Genomic DNA, 14,276 nt, shown 5'->3' on the forward strand with positions numbered 1-14,276 from the left:
ACGGGGCCGTCAGTGTAAACTTTGTTCTTTTCTCTGTTTCACCATAGTGTGACTCCACTGCTGACTGGGGAGTGAATGACGCAGGGTTTCATCACAGCCACCAGCACGGCTTCGGTCTGCTCAATGCATGGAGGCTTGTAAATGCAGCAAAGGTACACAGAATTTGTTTTTCATCTGTTATTTCTTGTTTTTTTTTTTTATGTTTTTAACATTTATTTGTTAGAAATGTATCCTGAACTGAAGTATTTCTCTGTTTTCTCTCAGGTGTGGGAGTCTGTGCCTTTCCTTGTGTCCTATCAGAGCCCGGTGATAAATGAGGGCGTATCCATTTCGGCTCATCCGGACGTGTTGGTCCGTACCTGGAATGGTACCGTTTTTATTTTATCTCTCTCTCACCACTTTAGCTCAGTGGACAGTTGCTTGTCGAGTTTACACATTTCACTCCATAACAGAACCATCCCTCCCTCCCTGCATGCCTGCTGCTCAGGCTGCTTGTCCATATTAGGTCATGTTCAGTTGTTGGTGAAGTTTTGCTCCTAGGATTTAATTATTTTTTTCCCCCTTTTTAATGTTTTACCTTTTAGATTTTCTCCTAAAATCTCCAGCCGTATTTTAAAACCTCCAATCCTCTCTGTATTTTCTCACTTTACAATCTCTGTTATTCTGAACATTCACCCTGTAATCCCTACACTTTTTTTTTTTTTTTTTACTTGTAGGGATGACCTCATCCAAATAGAAACATTTCCTTCTTCCTCATTTTGGATCCTGTCCTCCCTTAAGCTTTATCAAGCGTCTTGTGTCGCTTCATTGCAGTTAATCACACAACCACAGGCATTTAGTTTTTTTTTTCCTTCTAGCTATGTGTGTCCTGTTTTGCCAATATTTAGTACATTGCAAAAGTAGTCAGCCCCCTTGAACTTTTTTTGACATTTTGCCACATTTCAGGCTACAAACACAAGAATAATAATAAAAATTTAAATTTTTTTTTAAGAATCAACGAAAAAAGTGAGACATTCATGAAGTGTAATTAAATTTATTTACTTATTTATCTATCTACATATATCTACATCTACCGTATATGTTTGAAGCCTGAAATGTGGAAAACGGAGAAAAAGTTAAAATGGGCAGAATACTTTCGTAAGGAACTATAGCTCTGGAAATAGATGTCTCAGAGCTAAATTATAGCCAAACAGTTGTGCCTTCCCATGCAGACCATTATGACTGTTGCCATAAGGTTACACCTGGTACTTGTAAATTAAAATTTTTTGAAAATTTTTTTGGAGTAAAATTGTATCCAATAGATGCAGAGATGAAAAGCGAGGTGAGAAAGAAAGAGAGGATAAGAACTAAGGGGAGAGGAAAGAGCTTGAAAAAAGAGAAAATAAAACAAAACTTCAAACATATGCAACACAGAAGATATACGGTAGCTCCTAGAAGTCTGCTTCCACACCGGTATGAGACAAGAGGGACAGAAAACATAAGAACAGCAAAACAAAGACGAGAGAAAACCAAAGTAAATAAAGAAGAAAAGCATCAAGAACAGCAGATATCCTTTAGATTTCCACGTGTGTTGCAGGCAAAACCTACTGTGATTATACAACATTATTCAGGGTGGTAAATATCTGTAGCTGCAGCTTAGTATTTAGTATTAGTGTGTATCCATGAACACCTGGAACAAAACTCCTTTGTTATGTATGCATTAGCAGGCTCATGTATAAAGGATTTTTCAAAGCTTCTTCAGAAAGAAAGTATGCTTAATAGCAGGTGTGAGCGGCCCCAGACTAACCCTACAGGGCCCAGGACCGATAGAGAGGCGTCGCCTCACACTGCAAAGAGACATGTGACCGAAACCACTCTGATGAGGGAATTAACGTCCCATCAGAATATCAACCAGGGCAGGATGAGATTTAAAGCTTGAAAGCTTTTTGTCAATGGCGTCCAGAATGTCTGGCTTCCGGTACCGTAATTTTTGTGTTATGCCCATCACAATGTTGTCAGACCACTTGTCCGTGTAACTTTCCAGGCTCTCCAAAGTTTCGTCATCTAGTTTGAGTAAAAACTAGGAGAAAATAAGGCTTATAGTTTAATTGTTAAGTGTTTCTACACCTGGTTTATATTTACTGATTTGCTTACCCAAGGTTACAATCAGTTGCCATTTTTACCTGAAAAAACTCCGTATGTCAAACAAACTGATTTTTCAGTGGTACAGTCTCTCATTTTTTTAACCAACCCGTTACCTAACTTTTACTCAAACATCAAAGTAGCTGCCGGTCAATATTCACTGAGTGCTGCTGTGTCTCTCTCCTTCAACCACCTAGCTTCTTTCTTCGCAGTGAAATGCTACCGTCGAATCACAAGCGACACATCTGATGATGTTACATTAAGAGGCGGGACATGGGAGCAGTGATAGTGAGAAAAAAACACAGAGTCAAAACGCTCTAAAAACAGATAGCTGCACCCAACCTCTGTTACCTTTGGCTAAAGTAAATAAGCGGAAAGTGGAAAAAAAGCATAAATTATTGGTGGGGACATGTCCACACAAGTCCTTCAAAGGGTCATTAAAAATCATGAAAAGTCATTAAATAATTTTTTTAATTAAGGCCTTAATTGGCATTAAAATTCATTAAATGTGTTTATTGTGGCATTTAAAATGCTTTATATAAAAAAAAATGTTTATAAAAACAATTTCGTCAGACATAATATATCACGATATATTTGCGTGGAACTGCTTCCGGTTGATCGCAAAGCTGTATGTTCAGAAAAGAAGCTTGAGTCGGAGCAAAAGCTAGAGAATGGGGGGAAAAAAGCTAATTTCTACAAAAGTGGCTGGAAAACGAGGAATTCGGGACATGGCTGCAGCTGCTTAACCTGACTCCGCCAGATGGATTTGCTCCACATATCCATCTGGAAACCTTCCGTTGAATTAATTTTGGGAAGGGGCGAAAATACTGGTTAGCTGATTGGCCTATGTTGGTGATAGACGGGCCAAATAAACCAATCAGATCAACGAAGCATATGACGTACTAACAGAGCGACAACGAAAACACAACCACAAGCCAGGCTACCCTTGCTGCTGCAGGTAAAGGCTCGTTAGCTCAGCAAAGCCTCCAGAGCAGTGTTTTGCTCTTCTTTTAGTGAAGAAATACTCTGTAATTCCGATAAAACTTGCTCGATAGCCACGCTAACGCTAGTTTCATTGGCTGAAGCCGCCATGTTCTTTAGACTGAACTGTCGCGCTTCTCGTTGCGTCACACCTCAACCCGCCTCAAAGCCAACGCTGATTGGATGTTCGTTTGGTGAACGGCTCCAAATTTTCTTTAACGGAGAGTCTCCAGACTGATCTGCGAGTGAAACCTTGAAAGCTCGCGAGATCAGGATGGTCTCACGAAGCTAGCAGCCTGTCGATGGGTACCTGTTGGCAGTGTTGTATAAAGTACTGAAATCTCGGAGTCAAGTAAAAGTATAAGTACCTCTCCAAAATATGACTTTGGTAAAAGTCTAAGTCAGTATTCAAGTAATGTAGTGAAAAGTATAAGTAAAAAGTAGTACAGTTTGAATGACATTTTTTTTTACATTTTGGTAAACTTTGAAGGTTAAATTCATTTAAAATAATATAAACAACCAAGTGTAGGATACATTTAGACTGGCTTTGCGAAAAAGACGTATCCTATTGGTGTTGATGAACAAGCCCAGGCAAGACCCGACTTTGTAGTCAGTAGGTGGGGTCAAAACAATTGCGTTTCTCTCGCTCGTTTTTTTTTTTTACTTAGTAACTAAACCAAACATTGAAAATGTATCCGATTAAAAGTATGCAATTACATTCGTAAATGTGGTGAAGTAAAAGTGAAAGTTCTCAAAAAAGCAGCAGACAGCAAGAAGCCTCCCAGATCTCCAGATGCATTTGAGATATCAAAAAAGTACTCCAGGGTGTTGTTCAGCATGGGGGTGAGTAGAAAATGAAGGCTAATCATGTTTTGGGTGTACTATTCCTTTAAGTACAGTAGTGAAGCATTTTTATTTGGTTACTGTACAACACTACATTTTGGTGGCATTAAAATTATTTCTTGGTTTTTTTTTTTAGCTATGTTCAGCATTTTGTCTCAGCTGTAGCTGTTTTAAAGCACTATGCAAATAAAGATGATAATGATGCTACCAGTCTAATGCCATCTAACTCACGCACCGCTTTTGTGCGATCTGTCAGCCACTCATCCGGTCCACAGACGGTTTTGTGTACATTTGATCTCACGCGACAATGTTTTCATGAACAGCAAAGCTGCCAGTTTTCAAAGCGCAGATTTGCTACGAATGTCAAGAATGATTTTCCGTCATATTCTAGAAACCCACAGTCAGTCTGTTTTGGTCACATTCCTCGATGAGCTCTTTGTAACGGACTAAGTTTACATCTGCTTGGTGTTTGTTGGTTTTCATGCAGCTGCACATTAAACTGATCAAACTTTGTGCTGAACATGTGAAAAAAAAAATCTTTCCATGAGGCGTTTTATAGAAAGGGTTGATGCTTCATATTTGCAGTGATGGAATCAGAGAGCAGGACATTATATTACGTATGATACGAATAACAAGTATTTAAGTTAGAAACAAATAGAATTGCCTTTCTTCTAAACGGTAAACAAAGGAGAACATAAAATCCAGACAAATCAGTTTGTGATAAACTTGATATTTGTGACCGTTATTAAAAAAGGTAATACATATTTTTACAAAATGCCTTTAGCTGACAGTGTGACCTAATTAGAGCAGTAATTATATCAAAATAATAATAATAAAAAACTATATATATAAACATTTTGCATTTAATATAAAAAAAAACATTTTCGACTGTCAATATGATCTATCCAGAGCTCCTCAAGTGGAAACATTTTAGTTTCACCTGGTTTGATTTCGTAAAAGTTTTTCTTTGAGGAACCTTTGGCTGTTTATTAATCCATTAATCAAGACAAATAATCGTTAGTTGCAGCCCTACTTTAGATCATCTCCAGGGCCTCCATGGAGTGCCAGAAATAAACCCTTTTCTGCCTGACTGTCTTTGAATGTAAACACGGGAGGCTTACTGAACTCTGCTCAGGATTTAGCTGGAACTGTGTTGTTTTTTTTGTTTGGATGAGACTGAGGCACCAAATAAGGTGGATTTGAGGTTAAACAAACGATAAGAATAAGCAAAAGCTCTTTATTCATACTGTGAACGGTGCAGGATCAGGTCTTATCTTTATTAGTGCAATATTAAGAACTGTTTGAATTACCAGGCAGTTTAAGGTAAGGCTTTGTGCCCTGGTTTATTTTATTGTCTTAAACTGTTTTTGAAAAGACTCCAGTTTGGTTTTCACATGGAGGCAGACTAACTAATGAGGGGGAATCCTTAACCCCTTTGCTTTAGTTTCTCTCCCTCCTCTCCCCCTCCTTCAGTCTCACTGCTTCCCTCCCTGCCCCAAGGATATGTGTCCCTGCATGGTCAGGCACACTGCCCCTCATTAGTCATCAGACAGAAGGAAATGATGGGACATTACCAGGCGCTCACTCTGAGAGGATCAGCTGTGGTTAGAGGACCTGCTGAAACCAGCTTTAAAAGAAAGATGGCAAAGAGGACAAATCCAGAGGGCAATGGAAGACTGAGACTGACTCTTTAGGTTCCATTAGGGGTAATAGATGCATTTGAACTGCACCAGTTAATGCTGTAAATATATTTCCTGTTTTTTGGTTTTATTCTAAACAAAAACTCTTGAAAAAAAAGTGTACATACTGTGTTACTGACTCATGCCCATGCACCCGTCGAACACCTACATTTTCCCACCAGCAGACAGAAAGCCCAACCTTTAAAGGCAGAAAAGGGGTGTTAAAAAAAACACCTGTAAAGCAAAGGCGTAAGTTTGATTTCAACTTTTTTTCGGACACTATTGGTCTGATGTTATAACCTGACTCTGCCAGATGGATTTGCTCCGCATATCCATCTGGAAACCTTCCGTTGAAGTAATTTTGGGAAGGGGCGAAAATACTGGTTAGCTGATTGGCCTATGTTGGTGATAGACGGGCCACATAAACCAATCAGATCAACGAAGCATATGACGTACTAACAGAGCGACGACGAAAACACAACCACAAGCCAATTGATAGATCAAACTCTTGCTGAAACCAGTCGGGAGAAGAGCAAAAACCTATTTTCCTCTGAGAAAAGCCTCCAGAGCAGTGTTTTGCACTTCTTTCAGTGAAGAAATACTAATAAAACTTGCTCGATAGCCACGCTAACGCTAGTTTCATCGGCTGAAGCCGCCATGTTCTTTAGACTGAACTGTTGCGCTTCTCGTTGCGTCACACCTCAACCCGCCTCAAAGCCAACGCTGATTGGACGTTCGTTTGGTGAACGGCTCCAGATTTTCTTTAACGGAGAGTCTCCAGACTGATCTGCCAGTGAAACCTTGAAAGCTCGCAAGATCAGGATGGTCTCACGAGGCAACTGATGTTATTGGTCCTATGCAAAAATATGCATGCTCGTTTTTTATGCTTGACGTAAAAATCAGGGTGTATTTCGTTTAAAGAGGAAAAACAGCATTTCTTGCTAAATTTATACAAATTTTATAAGCACTACACACACTAGACACTGTTTATCAATGACAGAAGCTTAACCGGCTCTGATGAATGAGGAATTTGGACTTTTTTTCACTTTGAAAAGGTTTGCATTTAAATTTACCAGCGACTAAGACATAAGGTAAATACGTGCCTATTTAAGCAAATAAAGTCAAAATATGTCTGTTTTATGTGGATTTATACTTTTTTTTTATTATTATTTTGAAGATATAGAATTGTACAGAGGTAAACCCCACTCTTATCTTTCAAATGTTCTCTTTGTATCATGAAACAAAGCAAAATAATACATTCAAGAGACGGCAAATAAATGCAATAAAAGCATTGCAACTAAAGGAGGAACTGACACTGAGTATTTAAAATATTAACTTCACTATACAAGTTGTACATCTAGGCTGTACTTGTGTATCCCATTTTATTTATTTTAAATTTAGTAATTAATTAATCAATCGTTAACTGGAGTATAAAGACTCTAAAACATGTCTTTAGCTCACAGAGCGACCCACTTAGAGCAGGAAATATACCAAAATTGTATTTTGTATTTTGCATTTTAGATAAAACATGTTTTCATCTGTCAATATTCTCCATCCAGAACACCTCTACTGCTGCAACAATGCTGTAAATTATAAACTTGTTCTTCACATGTAATTGTTGGTAGGGACAAGTAGGTCGGTCCAAAATTTTGGTAGGGACCTGTCCCTATGGTCCCTATGCAAACCTACGCCCATGCTGTAAAGAGTCCTGAACTTTGGTCTGTTTACTGCGTGGGAGCGTAGCTGACGGATTCAGTCTGATAAATGAACGGCCCCTCCCAATTAAAGAAAGGGAGACGAATGAAAGAAATAATAGCAGGTTAAATGAGCAAACAGGCTACAATGAAAGGAGAGACATAAAGAGAGAGATGGGTGGAGTGGATTTGGTTTATGCAAGAGTCAGCAAGTGTGCAATAAGGCCAAGGTCAGCATTAAAGGAATAGTACACCCAAAACATGATTAGCCTTCATTTTCTACTCACCCCCATGCTGAACAACACTCTGGAGTACTTTTTTGATATCTCAAATGCATCTGGAGATCTGGGAGGCTTCTTGCTGTCTGCTGACATTCAAATAATGGAGGTCTATGGCGCCCGAGGCAGAAAGGTCCATAAAAGTCCACAAAAAACGTTTCAATATTCCTCCATACTGCTCGTCCAATGTATTCCAAGTTTCCTGAGTGGGTAGCATCCAGAATTTACTCGAAACGAAGTCATTTAGAATGTTTTTAGAGCATAAACAGTAGTGTATAGGTTTTGCTGAAAGCGCGCACATGCGCGATCCCGACGCTACGGAAGCCGGCAGACCAAACCAGCGCATTCAGCTCGGCAAAGAACTCATGCTCTTCCTCAACACTGAAGTCCTCAGACATTTTTCTTTCGTTGTTTCTTTCTTTGCACAAGTAAACGGCACATTTCTTCTTCTACGCTTGCATTATCGGCAGAGCAGACGCTGAATGCGCACTTTCATCTGGTTTGGTCTGCCGGCTTCCGTAGGCTCGTGATTGCGCAGGTGCGCAATCCTATACACTACTGTTTATGCTCTAAAAACATTCTAAATGACTTCGTTTCGAGTAAATTCTGGATGCTACCCACTCAGGACACTTGGAATACATTGGACGAACAGTATGGAGGAATATTGACATGTTTTTTGTGGACTTTTATGGACCTTTCTGTCTCGGGCGTCATAGACCTCCATTATTTGAATGTCAGCAGACAGCAAGAAGCCTCCCAGATCTCCAGATGCATTTGAGATATCAAAAAAGTACTCCAGAGTGTTGTTCAGCATGGGGGTGAGTAGAAAATGAAGGCTAATCATGTTTTGGGTGTACTATTCCTTTAAGGCCAGTGACGATACAGGTTGATGCAGAGGGAAAGGATGACAGTCAGGAGGGGAAAGACGACGCATGAAGAGGCGAAGGAGGGCATAGAGCAGGATAAGAAGAATCAGAAAGTGGCACAAGAACCACCACCAAAAAAAGATTAAAATAAAAAAGGTTTTGCTGCAGCCAAACCAAAATGAAGGTAATCTCTGAAGATCCAAGTGATTTAACCAAGCCTCTGAAGATGGCTTTTTAGGTTCCATCTTTGATTTATGTTTCTTAATTTGGACAATAAGCTGAATTTTTGATAAACTTGTATACCCTGAGAGTAGTTTCCTTTCTTTCATTAAAAACATAAATGGTTTTAATTGTTGGAAAACTTAGTTTTGTGCTGCAAAGAAAGCATTTATCTAAAAATCTTTGTAGCCCTGGAGATGGGTTTCTCACCCAGGCACTGTTATCTGAAGGACCAAAAAAGAAACTTAAGAAAAGAAAGAAAACTTTACCCTAAACACCTTAATAATTTAAAACTTGTTGACTTGAACTTGCACAGCCAAAAGGGATGTCTAAAAACAGGATAGAAGCATCAGATTGGAGGGAATCGATTATGAGAACAAGTCCATGCAGTGAGATAATTTCACTTAACAAGATTTCTTGTGTTAAGATCATATCATAAAACTGGACAAGAAATTAACTCTTTATTTTTTAGGTCATAGTAAACACAAATCTTGGCCTTATCCAGACTAATCTTGGCTCTCTCTTCCCTCCTTAGTTTCTGCTGCTGACCTGAAACCATCTGGGATGCAAACACTGGAGCATGTGGCCGTCACCGTGACGATAACCCACCCCTGCCGTGGTAACGTGGAGATCGTGCTGTTGTGTCCCAGTGGTATGAAATCCATCATCGGGGCACGCAGGTCCATCGACAGGTGTGGTACACGTCTTTCTTTGTGTCACGGAGGAGAGTAATGTTTGAATCGATGTAAAGATGTGATGGTTCTGTTTCCACGCAGAGATCCGTCAGGGTACCAGGACTGGACTTTCTCCACTGTTCGCTGCTGGGGGGAGAGAGCTGAGGGCCAGTACACCCTGAGGATTTCTGACCTAAGTAAGAAACATACACCTTTGTTTTTTTAGGTATAGAGCTGCTTTATGTTTTATATGGCTGCTTGTGAACTCTGCCTACCCGTTTCTGCAGAGGAGACGCCATCAGATCAGTGTTCCACGTCGGGAGTGTTGAAGCAGTGGAAGCTCACCCTCTACGGTTCATCCATGACTTACAGTGAAGTAAAGGAAAGACAAAAGTAAGTCATTACTGCTTGTTTATTGACTTTATGGTTAGAATGTCCCCATCATTTAAGATCAGTTGAACTTACTAAGAGGTTTCTGTTTCCTGGTCTGCAGGCTGGTGGAGGAGGCCATGAGTGGCAAACATCTGGACAGCAGCTTCTCTCTGCCCTGTCCTCCAGGCTTAGACATTCCACCTGAGATAATCAAGCCGTTTACTTCCAACAACCTGAAGGTAGATGCAGCTTCCAGGCTCATTCAGCTCTTCATCTCCTCCATCTCTGTGTTTTTAATAAAGATGGCTCCTAATGCTGCGTTCACACCGGACGCAGCAGGAGCAGCAAAATCGCGTCTGCTGCTTCATTTTTGCTGCTTGTACCAGTTAGTTCTGACGCGCGGCTACAGCAGCCTCTGGCCGGGTCGCCTCCTCACGGTTCACCGCTGCGGCTGATAGGTGTTTTTCATCTAAATAATCCGTACTGCAGGCACCAGGATAATAAAAGCGAACATATTCTGTTGGCAGGTTTCAGCATTTTAAGCTAATTGAGGCGTTAATAAACTGTTTCAGAGGAGTGATCACAGCGCTCTGTGTCATCAGCGATCTGTCTGTCTCCCTGCGAGCTCACAGATCAGCTTCTCTGATTGGTTGATGCGGCAAGTCGAGCAGCAAAAGTTCAAATTTTCCATCTCGAGCAGCAGCGCGTTTGCGGTCAGATGTTTTAACGCTCCCGACGCGCTGCTTCAGCTGCTCAGACGCGCAGCACCTGCTGCTCAAAACGCGCTGCGGGACCTTTTGCTGCGCCTTGACGCGTGTCAACCATTGACTTTGCATGTAAACTCGCTGCTTCTGCTGCGTCCGGTGTGAACGCAGCATAAGAGTTCTCAACATAGAATCTCTTTAAAAAAAACAAAAAAAAAACTTTCTTTTTGTTTTACTTCACAAAAAACATTTCACATTTCCTTCCTGTGACAGATTAAATATCAAGTCGTTGCCTTTGTTTTTGCACACTGAATGTCTAAGAAGGGGTCTGAAATAATAAGAGGTTAAATAATTTTTTATTTTTTCCCTGAAGTGAAATAAGCTCAGGTTGTTGTTGGGACAGGATCGCACATCTGTAAATGATTATCTCTGTTTTTCCATCCTTCAGGGAGGAGGAATTAACATATCCCGTGATGTTTGAAATAAAGTCAATTTCAGTCAGGTTGGATAAAATATGTTCCAGATGACAAGTTTGACAGTAATATAAAACAAGGTTTATTTTTTAAGTGTAAAAAGGTTTTCTTGATACTTTAGCTCCAGATGCAGCACTTTAAGGCTTCAAACACGTTTATATAAAAAGGTTTTCCATCTATAATCTGAATCCTTACTATAAAAACCGTTTTAATTATTTGGGAGGGCAAAAAATAAGTTTTATATTGCCACTTTTGTTTTATTTTTGGGATTAAGCTTTCCCCCTCTTATGTAACTCCTCCTCTTTTCTCTTTTAATCCAGTTCCTGCTTTTGCTGGGATGCTTCGCGCTCTTCTGGTCCCTCTACTACATCTTGGACGTCACGCTCGGTCAAACGAACCTCAGGGGCCTCCTGTGTCTGCCGAGGAAACGGAGCCGTCAAAGAACAGGCCACGTTGGCAAAGTGAGGGGAACGGAGGAGGTGTACCAGGAGGTGTATCAGGAGGACCAGGACTCTGGGGTGGAGGCTGTGAGTGACGTGGAGGTGAAGGTTCCCATCACCAGGGAACATCTGGAGACGTAGCGCCCGGACTAAATGTTCAACCTCTCTCTGTGCCCATGGGGTTTTCTCAGGCTTCTTCCTCTGCTCTGATTGCACTCAGCTCTAGCAGCAGTGATGGTTTTCAAAGACCGAACTGCAAATAAACCACTTTGCTGCAGCTACAACCCCCCCCCCCCCCCCCCCCATATTGGCCTTGTGTGTGTTTGAGCTGCAGTTGTAAGTCTGTTTTTGTGCACTTCTTCTCAAGCAGGAAAAAAATGGATATCATTTCTGTCATAGTTCACTTTAAAACTGGGTTTTAAAAAACTGCTTAGGGTCTAACCTCCCAGTTTAACAGCAGAGCCACATATAAGGCTGTGATATTTTTACCCAAAGAGAAATAATGTTTTAGATTCAGGTGAAAAAATATCTGTGGGGTGAAAAGGAAACCTATTATGTGCAATATAAATGGAAGGTGTGTGTGTGTGTGTGTGAGAGAGAGAGAGATGGGAGTGTTTGTACTTGTGACACCCAGGGTCTTCCTTTTTAAAAGTGTTCATATAATGTGACTTTCAAAGGGGTACTCTTGTAATTTTTGATATCTGATCTGTAATTTCTTGCTTTAGATTTGTACATCTGGGTTTTTTTTTTTTATATATATCAGGGGTTTATTAAAGAACATCTGATTAAAACTTGAAGTAGGATTTTTTTTTTTTTAAGCTTGGGGTTTGTTGGTATATTTTTTTTCTTTTTATAAATTGTAATATATCAAAAGATTTGTGCCTGCAGAAGAGATTTGCTGTGTACAGACTGCATCATGGGATTTTAAAAAAAAGAATGTATTCGAAGCTGCAGGTGCTTTTATATGCCGAGGAACAATTTTTCCAAAGGGTAACTGTTTTGGTGGCCAAGTCGCAGATTGTTGAATAAAATGAATTAAGTACTTATTGGAACTGATAAGCCTTTTTTTACTTTGTATTTTTTTATTCAATTTAATAAAGCAATATAAAAAATGACAAAAGATTTCATGACTTTTTTTTGTGTTAAATGTTTAAATTTCTAGAAATTAGTAGCTTTCTTCCACTTTAGACATTAACATAATGTTAGATTTTTTTTTCCTCAGCTACCATTTCCAGTCTTAATGTACGGAAGAGGATTAGGGCCACTGAAAAAAAAAAAAAGGTAACGGATTTTTACATTTTATTTCAGTTTAACATGGGGAAAAAGGCAGAATTCTGACTTCAAACTCAGAATTCTGACTTGTTTATTGTCAGAATTCAGTCAGAATTCTGAGATTAAAGTCAGAATTCTGAGATTAAAGTCAGAATTCTGAGAAAAAAGTCAGAATTCTGACTTTTTTCCCATACTAAACTAAAATAAAATTTAAAAATCAGTTAACTTTTTTTTTATCACTGGCCCTAATCCTCTTCTGTATTAATGGCTTAACTATCTTGGAAAGATGCATGTATGCTTACACCTGTAGAAAGTTAAACCATTTTTTTTTATTCCTTTCTGGTCTAATTTATTTCTCTAAGGTTGGATACTTTAATCTTTGCCATGGCAGAAGTTAACATAGATCCATTTTTTTCTTCTATTTCTGCTTAAAGTGTGAATAGACTGAAAACTACTAACCAAAAACAGCTGTTTTAGCTTAATTTGGAATGTGGATGACTGGAAAGTTGGAATTCCTGCCTTTTTTTTCTGGTCAGTGAATGCACCGTTACTTAGAACTAGATTTCCCAAAAACACTTCCCTATGTGGTTGTTGGTGGTTCTGGAGCAAGAGTTAAACTTCCACCAAAGACTCATCCCTCACTAAGCAGCCGTCAGGAACCACAACCTCGCAGCTAAAACTTGTTTGGCCATTTGATTGCATCACTATGAATATGTCTTCCACTCTTTTTTATTTATTTTCTTTTAGTTTTTGTTGAGGATCACAATTAGGGCTGAAACAATTAATTGATTATTGAAATAACTAATTTTGTAATTTTAATCATAAACTATAGAGGCTGAAATATGTCTTTAGCTGTCAGAGAACCCCATTAAGAGCAGAAATTGTACCAAGATTGTAACAAAAAATATATATATATACTTATAAATATGCTCTATCCAGAACTCAAGTGGAAAACTTTTAGTTTCACCTGGTTTCATTCTGTAAAAAATCTTTAGGGAACGCTTTCCTCTATAATTATTAATCATAAAATTAACAGCTGATAAATTGGGCAAAAATAATCATTAGCTGCAACCCTAATCACAATACAGAGAGAGAATCTGATATGCAAATCCTATTTATTTGTCAGCAGACGCGCAGTTATCGCCTGCTTCATTCATTGATGCTGTATTAACCTGTTTTATTAACCTGTTTTTCTTTTTTTCACACCTGAGTTTATAAATCCAATTGTCCCAAACCAAAGACTTGCATGAACATTTCTTAACCATCTTAAATCATTTCAGTTGCACCTAAAAAACGCAACAAAAACCAGAACAAAACAACCAAGTCAGTTTAAATGGTGTCCAATAATTCTTTGTAGGAGAGCTCAAAGGTTAAGTTGGAATCAGCCAGAATCACAAATGTATGTCAAAGTCATTATTTATTAAGACAATGTACAAAACTTTTGATACTGACACAGCAGGTGTAGCAAAGTAAGAAGGGACTTTTTACTTAACTATTCAGTAGCAGTAAAGTTTAAGACCAACTGCAAACTCTTTGCTTGTGTTTGTCAATTTTGAAAATCTTCTCTAAATAAACTGACGCTTTATCTTAGTGTCTAGGATCTGATGGACTTTGGGCTTATAACAAAATTTAAACATGTCAAAAATAACCAATTCTCAAA

At 39.1% G+C, this 14,276-nt stretch overlaps 1 protein-coding gene across 1 annotated transcript in view; it reads left to right on the forward strand.

Annotated features, from left to right (window-relative positions):
- pcsk7 (proprotein convertase subtilisin/kexin type 7) overlaps positions 1 to 11,640 on the forward strand; it is a 31,696-nt gene extending 20,056 nt beyond the window's left edge. Inside the window, exons 11-17 of the mRNA XM_038273383.1 lie at positions 48 to 152; positions 265 to 367; positions 9,217 to 9,373; positions 9,458 to 9,552; positions 9,643 to 9,748; positions 9,849 to 9,966; positions 11,225 to 11,640. Of these exons, the coding sequence (XP_038129311.1) occupies positions 48 to 152; positions 265 to 367; positions 9,217 to 9,373; positions 9,458 to 9,552; positions 9,643 to 9,748; positions 9,849 to 9,966; positions 11,225 to 11,485 (945 nt within the window). The 3' untranslated portion in view covers positions 11,486 to 11,640. The remainder of the gene's footprint in view (positions 1 to 47; positions 153 to 264; positions 368 to 9,216; positions 9,374 to 9,457; positions 9,553 to 9,642; positions 9,749 to 9,848; positions 9,967 to 11,224) is intronic.
- The last annotated feature ends 2,636 nt before the right edge of the window (positions 11,641 to 14,276 follow it).

This window comes from Cyprinodon tularosa, unplaced genomic scaffold (assembly GCF_016077235.1).
Source record: "Cyprinodon tularosa strain WSP-4 unplaced genomic scaffold, ASM1607723v1 ctg87, whole genome shotgun sequence".
Taxonomy (NCBI): domain Eukaryota; kingdom Metazoa; phylum Chordata; class Actinopteri; order Cyprinodontiformes; family Cyprinodontidae; genus Cyprinodon; species Cyprinodon tularosa.